The sequence below is a fragment of the Toxotes jaculatrix genome, chromosome 15 (assembly GCF_017976425.1).
Source record: "Toxotes jaculatrix isolate fToxJac2 chromosome 15, fToxJac2.pri, whole genome shotgun sequence".
Lineage (NCBI taxonomy): Eukaryota > Metazoa > Chordata > Actinopteri > Toxotidae > Toxotes > Toxotes jaculatrix.
In genome coordinates this window covers 14,379,474-14,397,204 of record NC_054408.1, presented here as the reverse complement: position 1 = coordinate 14,397,204, position 17,731 = coordinate 14,379,474, and the positions used below count along the sequence as shown (strand labels likewise).

Genomic DNA, 17,731 nt, shown 5'->3' with positions numbered 1-17,731 from the left:
AGAAAACACATAAATCTGTGATAACAAGAGAGAAAGGAAGCAAGAGAAAGACAGAGAGTGAAGGAGAAGAGCCACCCAAGCTAAATAACAGGCCTGCTAACTCCAATGGAAATCCTTGAGCGAGCGGCCCACACCAGACTCTGGTTTCCACTGAGGCTTGATGTTCTGAGAGCAGGCCAAACCAAAGACTGCAATGGACCCTGGATAAAGGACGGAGGAGCATGAAGCATTCAGACAGTGACTGATCTCTGGGATTCACCACAAACCACCTCGACCTTACAGTCTGCTTGAGGCAGCTTGGGCTTACTGACTGCATGACAGCTAAAAAAAAAAACACTGAATTGATATATAAATTCATGTAGCCCCTTACACAGTCAAAGGCCATAGACAGATAATAAGTAGTAGCTTACAGCTGGGAAACATAATGCCTCCCAGCTCTTCAAAGATAATACTTGTCTTCTCAAACACCCACAACCTAACACAGGATGGCCAGCACTAATAAACACAAACTGGGAATAAAAAAAAAACACCAAAATATTCCTCAAAATATTCAGCATTCTGTAAGACAAAATAACTTAATCAAAACACATAATCACTTCATATCATGAAATCACAATCCGCATTGTAGACCTTGTGATCCAAATCTAGACCAGCTATCATTCCAGCAGAGACACCTAATATTTACAGGCTCTATTGTGTCTTCCTTACCTTGGTTGGTTAGCACCTATTTTCATTTTGATTACATACAGTATGAAATATGGCTGACCCAGGGCTATCCGCCATTGCTCTGCATCAGTCAATAATAAATCTAAGGATGACAGGACCACAGGCCTGACCCAAAGAATCGAGAACACACCAGCACGAACATCTTCAACTAGTTATGTCAAAAATCCTCTGCAGCATTGCTTATGACAACTTTAGGACTATGTGATTCAATCTAGTATTTTTGATATCAGAGAACACTCAGTTTACTCAGTTTAAAAATGCAAATTCTGCAGGAAAACTCTGAATTTGTTCTGGCTTTGTTGTTCTAATTTTTGTTTGTTTAATGATTTTTATTTTCATTTCTTTTCCCTCTGCTTTTGTATGATTTTTTTCCCTTCTATTTACCTCTCTGTACGCCATAATAAGGTTTGTTTTATTATAGAAGCAAAATTTGTAATATGCAAATAAAGGTACTCCTGTAATCATCATCACTAATGTTATAAGATACTTTATCTTGTTCTGTTTGCTCTTGCACTATGTTAAATGCAGTGCTAACAGGTAGCCAGAGCAAAGATAAATCCTGTTCTGGACAGTAAATTTCCTGCAGGCCTGTGTGCCTTACCTTGTATCTGTGGGATGTACGGTGCCAACAGCTTGCCTCTTTTCTTCTCATAGCCCTTCTGAGTGATGTCCCCTGTACAGACAGAGACAGGGAAAAACAGAGGAATAGACAGAGAGAGAGAAGGGGGGGGGGGGGGCAGAGAGATGAGTCATTAGCTCAGCCGAGCCCTGGTGGTGGTGGTGTGTGTGTGTGTGTGTGTTTGTGCACAAGTGCCACGGGATCATGCTGGCAGCCTGGTTACACTGGCACCACAGGGCACCAGGGGAGGGTTGGGGCAGCAGATGACCAGCACTGACCAACTGGATGTCTCTCTCAAAAGACACACACAGGAAATGACATTGCAATTGTTGATCCACACTAACATAAAAATCACACTTGATAGATTTGATATTGTGGAGAATTTCCACTAAATACTTTAACGATAACATCGGCTAGGCAAGGGGCATTTAAAAGATCGTTTGTCTGGTACGCCTGGAACATTTTTCCCCCTCAGCGTTTTTACCAGAAGTAAAAATACTGCTGATGTCAGCATGAACTGAATCCGCCTCAGTTGTCTCCCCACACATAATTAAAAGGCAGTATGTTAAATAAGATCTGGCTACATGCTATTTAAATAGCCCAATTTGAAAGGAATATCAATGCACAAGCTTTGCCAAGACGGGAATTTAACTACAATGAAAAGAGTAAGAGGAAAAATTAAGGAAAAAAGGGAGATGAAGAGATAGGGGTGCAGACAGAAGGACACAGAGAGAGAGAGAGGGGCTGAAGGCATAAAGCTTAGTAATATTATGTAGATTCAGAAATGGCTTAACTCTGGCAACTGTCACTAGATTTGGCAGAGTGTAAACTAATCACAATTATGGTGTGTGATAGCAAGGATAACCACGTCAGTTAAAATGGTGATTAAAAGGATAAGCATAACTTCCCTAAACTAATAAAGACATTAAGTGAAAGAAAACAATGACCTCAGTGACCCCCACACTGCTTCTGTGATAGCTACTTATATGACTGGTGATATAAGAGGAACGAGTCACATTCTTATGTCAATATCAAAAAAGATGACAATAAATAAACAGCAAAATTTCATCAGGTTTACATTATTGTGCAGGCTGGTGCATACTTGCATGTATGACACAATTGACAAAATATCTCAATGTCATCATCAAAATCGTAGCAGAGTAATTTAGTTACATAGATCACATTCTGTGAATGCATTTTTGGTGTTCATCCCCACTCCCATCTGACCCGGGTAGCTGTAGTTCATCATTTTGAAGAACCCAGATGCACAGTACATTGCACTTGATTTTCAGCTGTCACAGTGTGGGATGCCTTTACCAACTACACTATGCAATGGCCTTTACACTGCCTTTTCCCAAGAAGAAAGAAACCAATGAAATACAGTGTCTTTGCAGTGAGATCTTGAAGTGTATTACAACTGAACTCTTCACTAAATGAAACTGTAACCAAAATGCCAAAAACATTGAAACACATCCATGTCCACATGGGACCTCTTCAAAAGACAGAGAAATGGGTCACTGAGTTTGGGGTGCTTTGGCTGCTTGTGGATGATTTTGGGATTGTAAGATGTCACGGTTTTTCTGCGTATCAGGCAGTGCTGTGGGCCAAGCTGAGGCTGATGGGGCGGAGGCTCGCTTTTCGATATTTTGTCGACAAAAGGCGTATTGATTCACTCACAGTGGGCTGACTGACAGCACCTCTGACACACTAACCATGTACACAGCCATGCTCCTAAATGTGACCTCTCTAATAAGCACTATCCCATTCAGGAGCTGGCAACAAAGCTGTGGAAGACGAGGGGGCCTTGTGGAAAATATGCCAGTCAAACCGCTGGGCTGTTAGGGGTGTGAAAGCAAAAGAGGCACTTGACGTGACATATACATTGTTTTGGCAGGAAGCTAGAAATATTCACAGAAGTCAATGCAAGATCCGAGTGGTCAGATTTTCCACTTGATGTTGACACTTGAGTCCAATGAATAGGGATCACACTGTGTCCTTTATATCAATCTATACAGGCTCTCAGCAGGAGTCAGGGTGGAGGTCAAGTGAAAAGGCACAGGGTTCAATAGGGCTATTTGAACAGAGCAGCCTGATTAAATTCCTCCCCATGTGATTCCATCTCTTCATCCTACCTTTGGGAATATCTTATTTTAATTGCTCCTTATTGAAGTATTAGTAACCTCAGTTAATTCATGAAGGTTATACTGTGTACAAATATTCTTGTATTCAACACCCTGTTTGCGTTCACCCAGTCATTGAGGACATGTTTCGTCAGACTGATTAATGTTTAAAATTTTAGTTACTGCACTTAGTTACTGATTATGAAAGTTTTTCCAAAAATATTCATAATTATCTTTTCCTGGTTCTCTGCTCTTCCAGCCTCTTACAACACAACAGTATGTTAGTGTGAAGGCAGGTGTTGGTGGTCACACTGCTTGCCACGCTGCCCGCTGGTCCTGAGTCACCAGTAACAGCTGAATGCCTGCACTGTTACATGTCCAGGAGATCTGGAGGCTAGCAACAATACAGCGCTGTCCACAGGCTGAGCCGGCTGACCTGACACTGACTCTTTCTGGTGATAAGTGTCTCTGTTTGTGTGTCTGTGCGTGTACATCTACAGTGTATGTTTGTGTGCATCACAGCAGCCAATCAGCCTGACAACAACACAATAGAGGGCTATTCTCTGCGGCGTCTCCAAATTCTGACCAGCAGCCTTGGTGGCTGAGCGGCCCCTAGCACACACTGATCCATCAAGTTATGTCTCAGTGAAGCTAATCTTTTGATCTGAGAACAAACAGCTTAGTCATTAAATATGGAGGAATGAACTCAAGCGCTCAGTGGTAAACAATGATCCCAATATCTTAAACTGCAAAACAAAAAAGGCTTAAGCACCAAAGGATCACAATATTTCTTGCGCAAGTCTGCGTTTGCATATGTTTTCACATTTATCGGTGCCTATCTGCATTTTTATATATTCCTGGATAAAGACTCCATTCCTCCCGTGTTTGAGCTTTAAGTGCCTCCATAAGAGAAAATGAGAGGATTCAAAGGTCAATATGTGGCCTGCCATCTGGGGAATAACAAGAGGGGGAGAGGATAGAGGGATGCAGGGGAGGAGGGAGATGGAAGGATGAACGGAGGGAAGCTTAGCACCTTTACCAAAGTACGTAGTCACAAGAGACACACTGTAGCTTATAGTATATTTACAGCAGAATGGGAAACACTTCATTTGACTCCCTTTACCCCACTTTGCTGACCAGAGGCTTTTCCATGTAATTGAGCTGTAAAGAAAAGGGTACATCTCAAAACAAGCACCTGGGAGGAGAGGACGTGGGGTGGGGTAGAGGGCAGAGTAAATAAAAACTGAGAATGAATGTGTCAAAGGGAGATGAACAAAAGCACGGGGGGGGGGGCATTTCTCATGTCATGATGGTTAGAGAACATCAGGGGCTCAGCTGGACGACTGGTTTTTTGCCTGCATTCACCTTCACCAAACCCCCCCCTCCCCTTTGTTTCTGCCATCCCTCCAGTCTAACCTCTTCACCCTTATCCCAGCCCTTGAAGGTTGACTATCCACATATCCTAAGCCTCCCTGTCATCTTTTCACCTCCAAACACTCTCTCTTTTTAATTACTGAGAGGAAAGAAATAAAAAGAATAGAAGAACAGCTTGTCCAATGTCCATATTCTTTGGGTTATCAGTGCTACTCTTGTGAAACTAGTCCACATCAGGATGAAGAGCCAAATTGTTTTTTACTACAGACTGGTGGCATATTCTTTTACTGGCACATCATCCAATGATGTTACCATAAACATTCCTCTCACGCAGACCTGAATCAAATTTCAAAAAAGAGACGGTCAATCTTGTAACACACTGAACTGTGACAGCAAGAGACCTCTGCTTTGTCTTATTGACTATAATTGACGGCTATTGACTAGAACTGGCTATTGACTAGAACTGTTCCTCCAATGAGGCCCCATTAGAGAATTACCTTGCATCTGCCCAGATGGAGCTCTTCAATGAGGAGGGAAATACTGAAACACAGCACATTCCTCTACAACCCTGCACAAACACAATAAGGATCTGTAATGAAGCACTGGAAGAACATGGTGAGAATGGCTTTACTTGTGGGGTGAGGCTCACCTTAATAAGACAAGTAAAATGAAATAGTAACCGGACAAGGTTTACACATCCACAAGTCTCACACATGGTGAAACATGTTTTCTCTCTTCTTTTAGATGCAGAAAGCCAGGCAGGGATGTCAACTCTTGCGCTCAACTATCTCCCTTGGTATCGCGCATACTCACACAAACACACACACTAGTAGCAGAAACAGTAGCAGCAAGGGCTTGACAATGGCTCAAGCACTGCTTCTGTGTGTGTTTTCCTCTTCTGCTGGCTGTCTATTAAAAAACTAAACCCACACCAAGATCCATGTGTGTAAATATGTGTGTGGAGCTACTGGGACAGTCTCCCTCTATGTGCCTATGGGTCTATTACAATAATCAACACTAGGGCTCAGTGATAGTTTAGTGTTATAATGTATGGTCCCTTTATATGGTTGTATTGTTTCTAATTCTCATATTGAGATAGCATGTTTCACAGCCATTTCTGAATGAATAAGGGGGAAATAATTCACTATTAGTAAATCTGCCACTTTCTCAATCAACTGTTTGAAAATGCCTTCAACAGTTTATTGAATGTCAAAATAGTTACTGATTGATTTTCTGTCGATCGGCTCTAAAGTTCAAATTTTCACTGACTGATTTTAAATAGAAATTAAAACATTTATCTGTAAGACCTTACTAAACATATCAAGCTGTGACGATAATTCTGCTACACTAATTTTGTCCTTACTGTCCAACATTCATTTATAGTCCCAAATTCTTATTTGAAATAAAGTCCTTCAAGTCTGTGCCACATTGCCACCCTCTCTGACAGACAGCTAGAGAGGTGGCCCCACCCACCCTTAATGTCAGTTCATGTGCCAGACTGACCCACAATGTGCCAACACTGCTGCCAAGCCAGCAACCAAGCCGTCTGCCCTTCAGCCACAGAAAACCACAGCAAAATATTTAGGCTGGGCAGAATCTGCTCTCTAGGCTTGTGTATTTATTCCAACAAAAGCAGATGTGGTCGGCTGTCATTTAGCATTAGCTCTCCAGCATACAAATGTTGGTTTTACACATTTGGATTAATCTCTAGACAGGCTCTGAAATCTTGTCATTTTTCCAGCACATATTTGCAGTGGGTAGTTTATTTGAGGACCAGAAGTGAAGTGTTCCAGGTGTGCACAGTGGGCTCTGAGCATTTCATTCCTAAAGTATAGTCCATAGAAAACAGGCATCTACCTGTGCTTCTCACATCTTCCCCTCACTTGTGTCTGACAAATGCAGAAAATGAAAAGAAGCAGAGACATGAATCAGGAGTAAAGAGAAGGCTAGATGGAGAAAAAGCAGATCCACACCACAGACTGAACCACATGTCTAGCTTATTAGTCTGTCTACATGACAAAAAACACTAACCAAGCTGCAGAAGAAAAAGTATAGTGAAAGTATAACGAGCAATAACCACAGCAGACCCCTATTAAATTATTTTAACACACACAGATGCAGGCAGAGTCACTCACATGCAGAAGCTAGAGGAGCAAGCAGAGCAGCGATGAGACGTCTTCAGCACAGACAGGGAGAGAGGGATGCACAGACGGATGGAGGGAGGGACAGGAGAAGAAGAGGCCAACAGCAGAATACAGGCAGTCAGGTGAGTAGAGGCTAACTAGCTAACAGGCTAGCAGGAAAACTCTAGGAAGTCCTGCTGTCATAAGTCAGGCTCTTCAGCATCCTTTGTTTCCCTTCATAGTGAGAGCAAGAGAATGATCGAACCCCATCTCCCTCATTCTGCCTTCCCATCACTCCCCTCCCTCACGCCCTCTCTCAAACCCCACACTCCTGACTCCCCCCCACCTTCAATCGACTGCCCCAACAGCCCCTCCTTCTCCCATTTGTGCTCTCTCTCACTCTTTCCATCCCTCCCTTCCTCTCTGCTAAGGTCTCTACACAAAGCCAAGCTAGGCTGCAGGATTAGGGTGTCAAAGCAGACCCCTGCCCCCCACCTTCCTACATACCAATCTCACACGCCACGCACACTGTACAAGAACTATGGAAGAGGCTTCGTTAGCCTGTTACAACACGTTTATAGAGGCCAGGTTAAAGAACATGCCTACTCTGTTTCACTGTCAGGAAGAAGCTTCTACACTGATGAAGGAAACCACAACATTAGAGTTCATGCATTGCTACAACATTTACAGCTAACAAATAAAGAGGCAAGTTATTTTAACACAGCTGGATGGTAGATGTAACTACAAAACCACCTGGACAGCCAGATCAAACTTGAAAATATACCTGCACTCTGTCTCTAACCTCTGATGGTTGTAATTCTACTTTAATTTCCAACTTGATTTAGGCCATACTTTGGAATGAAGCAGAAGCTATGAGGGTAAGACTGGGCTTATTGTGATGAGGAGCCTTTTGATGTGGAGGAAAACACTTTAGACTGGATGGAGCTGGAGTACTACAGAAGTCCCAGCAGGCTTATCTCCAATTGTGCATCTGTGTGTGTGTGTGTGTGTGTGTGTGTGTGTGTGTGTGTGTGTGTGTGTGTGTGTGTGTGCATTAGTATTTCATTTTAGAAATTAGAGACCTATTCACCCCATGGCAGTGGGTTTCAATTAATAGCTGCATATAATTAGGCTCAATTATTCCTTGCTAACACACACATTAATGGACCTGCACAAACACTCCAGCAGAACACCCACACACAATAGATTATCTCCTCTGTTTCTGTCACCTTGGACTAGTGGGTCAATCACCTTCTACATGTTGGTTCATGCTCACATGATTAGATGCTACTGCTTAGAGCTGAAACAATTAATTTATCAGTTGAATGATTGGCAACTAGTTTGATAATCTACTAGTCGTTTTAGTCATTTTTCAACATTTGTTGGTTTCAGCTTCTCAAATGTGAGGATTTGATGTTTTTCTTGTCATATATTGTAGTAAAAAATTTAACAAATATTTTCCAACATTTTCTAAACAAAACGGTTGATGATGAAAATAATCAAAAATGAAAATAGTCATTGGCTGCACCCCTACTTATAATGATCCATTTTTGATTCAACCCTGTGTTTTGGTTTTGCCATTTTGCTATTCCTTGATCATCTAGTTTTAATGTTATTTTTTAAATTCCTGTCTTGTTTCATTTAAAATGCAATTTATGAAGCACTCTGAGCCGCAACTGTGCATAAAATGTGCCATAAATAAAATGCCTTGCCTAATGTTAGTGTAGTTTGGTGTTGGACTGCAATACTGGATTATATTGATGTTCCGTGTGCACCTTCAATTTAGGTTGTAAGAAAAAAATCTAAGTTTTACAGTTCAGCCCAGGTGGATGCTAGCATTCTTTTGAAATGCATCACTTTGCCATTAAGGTTTTCTGTTTTTCTTGTCTGTCAAAGTTTGTTCACACAGTCATTAATGTAAGAACCACTTTTTTATTAACACAGTTTGTTCTTTCCATTGCAGTTTGATTCCAGTCCAAATTATTTTATGTCACACATTGAATGTACCTCCTAGCTGAACACAGCAGTACAGTACTTTTCAATAATACCAGGAGTCCTTGTGTAACGTCAAGGCTTTAACAAATATGTTACTGATTTATACAGCTCGAGTCATACTGAATGACATGAACGCACAGTGTAGGTTAAAGACAGTCAGGGTCGGGAGGAAAAAGGGTAAGTGTTGCAGAAAAGAGGGGCTGATTGAAGATGACAAGGAGCTTGACACTGAGAGCCAGCTGGTGAAACGGAGGGGGTCGGGGCAGACTGGAGAAGGCTTTAGGGAGAATTTAGAGACAGAAGGGGGGGATGAGGAGAGAAAAGAGAGAGGAGGAAAAGGGGAGATGGAATAAAGGAGGATATGATTAAAAGGTAATGACTTCCTCTTCCTTTCACTAGACACACACACACACACAGACTGATATCCCTGATCCTAAAGTGCCTGGGTGTCTCTCAGTCTCAATCCATCAACAGCTCCAATCACACTGTCGCATCGCTTTTAATTAAGTAGTGCCAACGAATTAGGAGACGAACGAACCCTCCATTACCACTTTGTGAATCCATAACCCCCTCATCACATCTGCGCGCGCGCACACACACACACACATACAATGCCAAAAATCCCCCTCCATCCCCCAGGATCTGTATGACTGGCGAGCAGACAGTGTGAATAATAAGACATTAGATGCAGTGCTGCCGTACACAGGAGGCCCTGCAGCTGTGCACTGATTGGTGAGCAGACAAGAGGGGGGCCTTAATTAACAGTCACAAATAAACACTGCTACTGTACGCACACACATCAAAGGAATACACACACATGTGCAATGGTTGCACCAGTTCTCACAAAGAGACAGATGCAGATCAACTCAAGGACAAATACTAACGCTGAGTGCGTATATCAGGGATAAAGCCCACACATGAACATACACACAAACATATAAACCTCACACACACTATAGTCATTAGTTGTGTGAAGTGAGTGCCACTTGTGTCTGCTGTGTTCATGGTCATGTATGTCCATCTTTGTAAGATCCAGTTTTAGTTTTAAAGAATGATGACATTTTTGAAAAGTGGGGATATTCTGGGGTCCTCAGTTCATCATAGGGCTGTTTGAGGGTTAGGACTTGGTTTTCAGATGAGCTGGGTTTAGGTTAAGCTTAGGGTTTGGGGCTAGACATGTTAATTATGACACATAAGGTTAGGATAATGGGCCAGGGAATGCATTGTGTCAGTGGGTGTCCTCACATGTCTCTAAATACAAACGTGTATGTGTGTGTGTGTGTGTGTGTGTTTGTGTGAGAGTAAGACAGGGAGCAGGAGAGAGACTGACCTGGCTCCAGTCCAAACATATTCATCTCAGCTCATTCAGACACATGATACGCAGACTAGACTGAGCAGCATGGTTACTGAGCGATGTGCTGCTATTCTGGCTCTCAGCCAGAGTTTCATGATGTGCAAACATGCATCTCAACTACATGGACAGCAGCAGAAACTGTCATATCCAAAATCACGCAGTGCAGCTGCACATATGGCTCAATGAAACAACCCTGAGCAATGACAAAGAAGAGCCCATGGGTAGGAAAGAATAGGCCTAATCTGTAATCCCACTGACCTCATCAGATAAGCAGTCTCTTCTTAGTGAGTGCAGTTTTCTAAGATCTTTTGCACACTGACATTTGTTTTACTATTTAGATCAGCTTGAGAAAAACAGAGAAATGCAAGAACTGGAGTAAAAAATGAACACATCAGACTGGATTCTCTCATTGTCTAAGCGCTTTCATGTTGCCACTGTGTGTGTCTCTACGTGCGTGATTTGTGGAGCGAGACATCTGTGTGACAGGCATGACCGCTGTGGGAGCCCCAGAGTGAAGACTCTGAAACACAAAAAAACAAAATCAGTTCACAGCCAGCAAGCCCCACTCCTGCCTCCTGCCACATTTTTAGGACTAACTACTGTACTTCACAGGTTCAGCTCAGGAGTGCCAACCTTACTGTGCTACCCGCTGGTTCACTTATTTGATGGCATGTCTATAAATTAGCTCTGCTGGTGGTGACAGCTTCAACATCTCTCTTGAGCCGCAGAAAAACCGTGACTGCTATTGTTGCCATCAGGCCGACATATCCAAGCCGATGGTGTAGCTGCAGTCATCAGCATAAAAAGTATGAACAGTGCCTAACTATCTGCTAAAACTGGAGCTTCATCCAACTTTTCCTCATGGAAACAAGCGCCTCTTGTGTGTGTCTGCGCTCAGCTCTGTCCACACAGAAAATGACTGAAATATCCAGCTGGAAGTACCCTTCACACATGGATCGACCCCCACTGTTGCCACAATGGGATGATTAGGTGACTGAAAGGAGACCATGTACTAGGCTGTTATGTTCCTCATTATGAGCAGTTTTTTAGAAGGAAGAAATCACACCAGTCAAAGTCAAAGCCGATATCAATAATGGGCTCTATTCAGGGCATCACAGATCTATTCACAAACTCAACAATCTAACTTGGCTCAATTCAAAAAAGTCTCAAACACAGAATGGCCTACCCTGGTGGGAAATCTGCTGCCATTGTCCAGATGCTATTCAACGTGCTCAGCCACACATGCCGCACGCAGACCCACTGTTTTACATTCCTCACGGGACCTGTTAAAACAACCTGAGCAAGAAGCTAATGTTTTTACAGACCAGTGCTCTGATTAATATAAAGGTGAAAATTACACTTGTTTGCAAAATTCTGTTTATTACAAAATGCACTGGTTTGCATACGACAAATACGAGCCAAAAACCTGCCACATCATTAGTTTCCTTTTGCCCTCCAAAGTGAACTACACAAACACAGTGACAACAATTTCAAATACAACTTAAGCCTACTGCCCAATGAAGAACAAATGCTACTGACTATGGCTCCCACCTACTTGGCAGAAGCAGCCTACTTCTCTTCCAGCATCTACCTTTGTGGAGACAAACCCTGCATCCCTGGTGTTTGAGATACGAGTGGGATGGTGTCCCATCTGAAGCTCCCAGCTCTGTGGATCCTGCTTTCTCTGTACGGTCTCAGAGGATGTGGAGAGATTTATTGTCCTCTTCTTTGCCTGGTTATTACCATATGAATGACCATGTTTTCACTGGCCTGACACAGGCTTAGCTATTAAGCTTCTTGCATATACACACACACACACACATAAACACCTTTGCTATGGTGAGGGATAGCATGGTGGGAGAGAGCTGGGTGTTTTTGCATGGACACACAAAACAGCTAAACATCTTCACATGGCCACCGTGACAATCCAATTAAAGGGCGCATACACAGATACGCTTGTTAGCATTAGAGATGCAGGCTATTGCCCCCAACTGTGCATTTGTGCGAGTGTGTTTGTGCATCCATATCTATATGCCAGGGGCCAGGGCTAACAAGCCATACAGCAAGGTCTATTGTTCTTTGCCTGTGATTCATGACCGGGTCTTGGAGGGGAGCCCAGCATCAGTGTGTGATTACGTGAAAGCTTGTGTGTGTCCATGTTTACCCTTTTCAACACAAAAACACACCATACGCCCATTAATTCTTATCATCACTGCTGATGTGAAATTGTAAGTGTTCAAATATACACAACTCTTTACAGAAAGCAGAGCAGGGCTATTTAGGTGAGAGAAGATCAACACAACATCAGTGCAGGTCAACAGAGCAAGCAGGTGGACACACAATGTAAAACAAATATGCTCAAACACAACTATGCAGTCAGTCACTGGTCCACTACCACTCTCTATCTTTCCAACACACAAACAGAACAACAGGCCGATCTCACCAGGCGTTGGACAGGATGATCACAAGCCTCACCCCCTCTCAAACACCATCTGTTCTTCTCTTTCCATTTCCTGTCCTCTCTTCATCATAAATCCACTGTTTCAGCACCCAAAAATATATAGCCAAGGTGTCACAAACACAAACGTGATACTAACGCTCCTCCTTCCTGCCCTGCAGGCATCATCTGCTATTCACATTTCACACTCTGCTATGTTTGTTTTTACATTTGAGCCTGCAGACTAGCAATTATTTCCCTGCAAATGTCTGTGCTTTTTCACCTTTGCTTTGCTTGCAAAGACAATACGGTTTCTGCAATTCATTTACATCACACAGTAGCTGCTGAGCCCATCGTGACAGACAGAAAGCAGAAGACTTGTCCTGGCAGTTTAAAATACTGCTAGCCTGGTGAGGTCTACAGGGGTCTCTAGAACTACATGGAAAGTGGGGTCATATGTGAGTCAAACAATATCATCAACCACCAACAGTTTTATTTACCACATTTTTTCATCAATCATATCTACACTGCAAAAACACCTTAACAAATCATCTGTTTTTCTTCTCTCTTTCTCTTCTCTGAGTAATTTTCCTACCCTCTTTCTTACACCTCTCAGTTTCCCCCTCCTCCTGACTGCCCTTGTCCTTCTCCTCTGTCACCTTAATTTCATTCTTCATACTCTTTATCCATCCAATGCAGCAGTGACCCCTTTAAAAACTTCTGTCACTACATATGATCCTGTGTGTGTGAGTGTGTGAATATCTGTGTGTGCATGAGTGTATACAAGCATATGTACATATTTATACACTTTCTGGCTCATGTATGCACGTGGCTGCTCTTCTATAATTCGGTAGCATGGTACTTTCACTTTCTCCACAACACAACTGCCTGAACTGTGCTCCTTTGGCTGCAGCCAAGCAATTAAGTGGAGCGGTGATAGCGCTCTCAAGGCCAGACTTATGCCTTTTAAATTTTAACACACACAGCTCAACACTGCCCCAGCCCCTGTTAACAAGACCGGGGGCCGGCTGGAGCATCTGGTTGCCCTCAGACAAGATATTTTTCTTACTGGAGGAGAGGAGAAGAACAAAAAAAAATGCTGCACAGACACTGATAGCCAGCAACAGTACATATGCAGGTCATTTTGGATCTTGTAAGTTTTTGTAACATTTTGAGATTGTACTGCTCTGTATACATTCTTGTTCAGATGTGGCTTACTTTTTTTGTTTTAATTATTATTTGGACCAACTCAGAGGAGAAGGAAAGAGTGTATGTGCATGTGCTTGTGCATGTGTGTGTGTGTGTGTGTATACATGTGTTTTTGTGTGTATTTGTGGGAAAGAGAGCTCATTAAAGTAAGTCTCATCTGAGATCCACCCCCCCATCACACACACACTACTAGACTGGTTTTCCTGCTGCGATAAAACCAATAAAATAGCACAAACACTTAAGCTCAAAGAAACACATGCTCTGACACACACACACGAGTACATGTGTCACAAACATACATCAATGGCAAACAAACAGACCTACATATATACAAACAGATAGCCACTCACCAACACACACACACACACACACAGTGAGAAGTACATTAATGAGAGCAGAGGTGGCATGAGGAGACAGTCCAGCTGGAGCACATGTGCAGAGCTCCTGTTCTAATGAGTCCATTAGTCAGTGGCACAGCAACTGCAACTGCTACCACACACAGACTCTCTCACACACACACACACACACACACACACACACTAACACACACATACACAAATACACATGCAAAAGCACAAACTTGTAAATATGTTCATGCTTTGCATATTAACAAAATAAAGGTGTCCTCTGCCCCTTCAGCTGCAGTCAGACCTACAACAACATGACACATTAATTTCACTGTGATAAACCGATACTCCACACAACTGGACAACAGAGGGAACAGCACTCCTGACAAACAGGCTTATCGAGTTATGTGATACCATCTCACTCATCCCCACTGGGGTGCAGATTGACAGTTTAATAATGGTGGGCTTTTGTATAGTCTGTCCAAAAGAGGGTGCTAGAGAGATGTGTAGCCTGGAGGCTCCCACACCATCATTTCTCTGTCTCCTCATCCTCCTCTTCTTCTCTCCTTGTCCTCTGCCCTCTCCATCCTTCCAAAGCTTCAAGTCCAGTCACTTGTATTGATAATAAGAATCATTTTTCAATTATTGCAGCGTAGCCGTGAAAACTCTTATGGATAACAACCCATTACACCACTATTTCGGACTATTAACAGCACAATTCCACGATGGCCTGGGGCAGCTCTGGGCTCTATAACAAGTGAATGAGACATACTTTATCTGAGGACCAGCAGCTTGCCAACAGAACCAGATACTGTCATATATGGATTGACAGACTGAGCTATGTTAACAGTGTGCAAGTAAACCCTGGCTTCATAATGTGGATGTATATGCATGAGAAGTGGCAGCACTTAGCCTGAGCTCATCTATCACAGTTGTTGTGTGTGTTTTCTAATGAGTGTGCTGTTAATGAAGCTGAGCTCTGTGTGATCAGCTCTCTTCAGCAAAGGCCAAGCTATAAAAAAGCAATCACTTTACTTCAGCATCACAGGCAAAGAGCTACACTTACACAAAACAACAGACTCTTGATCCTTTCAGGCAAGTAGCAGCCATCATCCTTCCATGTGGGATTATGTTTACACCAGTGTGTTTACAGCAGCGCTGCACTTTAAGCGCTGAAATGATAATAATCTCTATTATTTTAAGAGATATAATCTATTAATCTATGGGTAATCTGCTGCACGCTAACAGCAGATAGCCCTGTTAAAGCTGCACAAGCCTCTACATTTGTTACAGAAAGTGTAAAGAAATTTTGAATCTGTATCTGTTATTTGTTACTTTGCTGGAGAAAAAAAAAGTATGGTTGAAAAATCATTAGAAAAAAATACTGGAACAAACAACACTGCCCAACACAAACATGTTCTTTAGATCAAGGCCTGATGTTTATGACTGTTATTGCTATATTGGTCATTTAGATCACTGTCTAAATAAAGAATATACAGCATACATTTGTGTTTTGATATTGACAGTTTGAGCCCAGCATCGACTGTAACATTAGTACTGTTCACCTTTGAACACAGGAGCAGCTACTGATCTCAAAGGCAGTTAAGCACTTCCCTAGAAATGAGCCATGTCCCTTTATGTGCAACTAGAGTGCTGAGAATGCAGATGTGGGCCAATGCAGAGAGGAGGAGGAGGGGTGAGAGAGATGCGAGGTGGTGGGAGAGGTTGGGAGAGGGAGGTGGGAGGCATCCAAGGGTGAGTGACAGATGTCTGCTCTTTACTGTACCTATGCGTATGCGATGCTAGCCTGTGACCTCTTCTCAAAGGCATTTGCAATGTTAATGCAAGTGCACAGCTCCCTTCAGGCTGAACTAATCTGTGCAGTAAACTCAACCTTCCACCCTCTGAAGGTCATCACTGACTGATCGGAGACAAGAATGCAGGGGTGAGTAAGCGTAGTCCAACCTCTATCAATGTGCATATGTAAGAATTGCTCTGCATATTTTTGCATGTTTGCTGTATGCATGTTTGTCTTTTGGTCATGTTATTATATCTGTCAGATCTATCAGAGTTATATCTGTAGACTGTATTGTCTTAGTGAAGCAAAGTGCAGAATGCAGCCCTGACCTCACAGGAGCAGGAGCAACATCAATAGTGAATCATCAACAACCCAACCCACTACAGGCAACTGGACAAAGGTATTAACTTCAGTCAAACAGTGTGCAACTACAGTGAAACAATAGGTGGGACAGATAAACTAGTTTATGGGCTGCTCTCTATTTCATGCTCTACTTCAAATGAATTGAATTCAAAAGACTACATTTTCAAAAGGAGGCTATTTAAACTTCAGAACTGTCCCCTTGCTTACACTCATGTGAAGCATGCCAGAGAGAAGAGAGTACCAGGACAGGAAATTTGATAATAGAGGCATGTCATTGTAAAGACATGGTTAAGCCTGCTATACAATTCCAACTAAAGGGAGATATTATGTGGTACAAAGTTCAGCGGCTATTAAAGTAGACACCATACTATATTTTGTGCCTTGACAACAGGCTTTATACCGTTTCCTGGAAAATGGGAAGCTCCTCTAAAAATAGCTGCGAAGATGGAAACTGAGAAACAGAAAAAAGTAAGGTTAGTCATTCTAGATTATAGCCTAGTTGTTAGTTCTCAGGCAGAGCTTTTCTTCGTCCTCACACTCCCTCGTTGCTCTCAGAGTGAAGCCAAACAATGCCTCGTATTTCACCACCATTTGTCTATACATTCTGCCAAGTATGACATAATTCCTTATATGGGCCTTTACTTTACTTTTCCATGCTCTCTTTGCTAGATAAGGTGTAGTGTGTTTCCACGCTGCTCCTCTCCCCTGAGGGCACCTGGCCTTGGCATGAAACCTGCCTGCCTGCTTGCCTGGGTAAATGACTGCTACAAGAAGGGGAGATATGCCTTTGATGTCTCTGGACTGGTGAGATTCACTCAAAGAGAGATGAGGGTGAGGAAAAAAAAAAGAAGGGAGAGAACAGGAAAGGGAAGAGGTGCTGAGAGATAGAGGAAGACAAAGAGAGAAAAAGAGCAGAAAGGGGAAAAGGTATTGATTGAACAATGGAAAGAAGAGAGAGAGAATACAAATAAAGGAAGGGGGGACTGAGGGGGTAGACAGGAAAAAAAGGAGGGGGCATGTACTTTGAAGTTTTGAGCCAAGCAAAGAGCTGTCTCCACAGAGTATCGCCAGGGGAGGGTTGGAGCCTACAATCGTAAAGAGTGGATGGTTGGAGGAAAGGGAAAGGTGATGAATCATGATGGGCTGGATAAGAGCTATAGTGGACCTCACTCAGTCTCCATCTTTTTGTTTGTCTCTGTGCTACATGTTTTATCTATCAAATGACAGGGGAGCAGGGGCTGAGAAAAAACCTGAACACACTTATTC

General features: G+C 42.7%; 1 protein-coding gene across 8 annotated transcripts in view; it reads right to left on the bottom strand.

Annotated features, from left to right (window-relative positions):
* The window catches only part of dip2a (disco-interacting protein 2 homolog A), a 77,362-nt gene that overhangs the window by 32,474 nt on the left and 27,157 nt on the right, over positions 1–17,731 (bottom strand). For 7 of the 8 annotated variants that reach the window (XR_005895369.1, XR_005895368.1, XM_041057170.1 and 4 more), the window contains exon 2: positions 1,328–1,399. Coding sequence is in view for 6 of the 8 variants with exons in the window: in XM_041057170.1 (XP_040913104.1) it covers positions 1,328–1,399 (72 nt within the window). In the remaining 2 variants the exon portion in view is untranslated. Of the gene's footprint in view, positions 1–1,327; positions 1,400–10,761; positions 10,790–17,731 lie in introns of those variants that run through there. The other variant, XM_041057175.1, reaches the window with a different exon arrangement.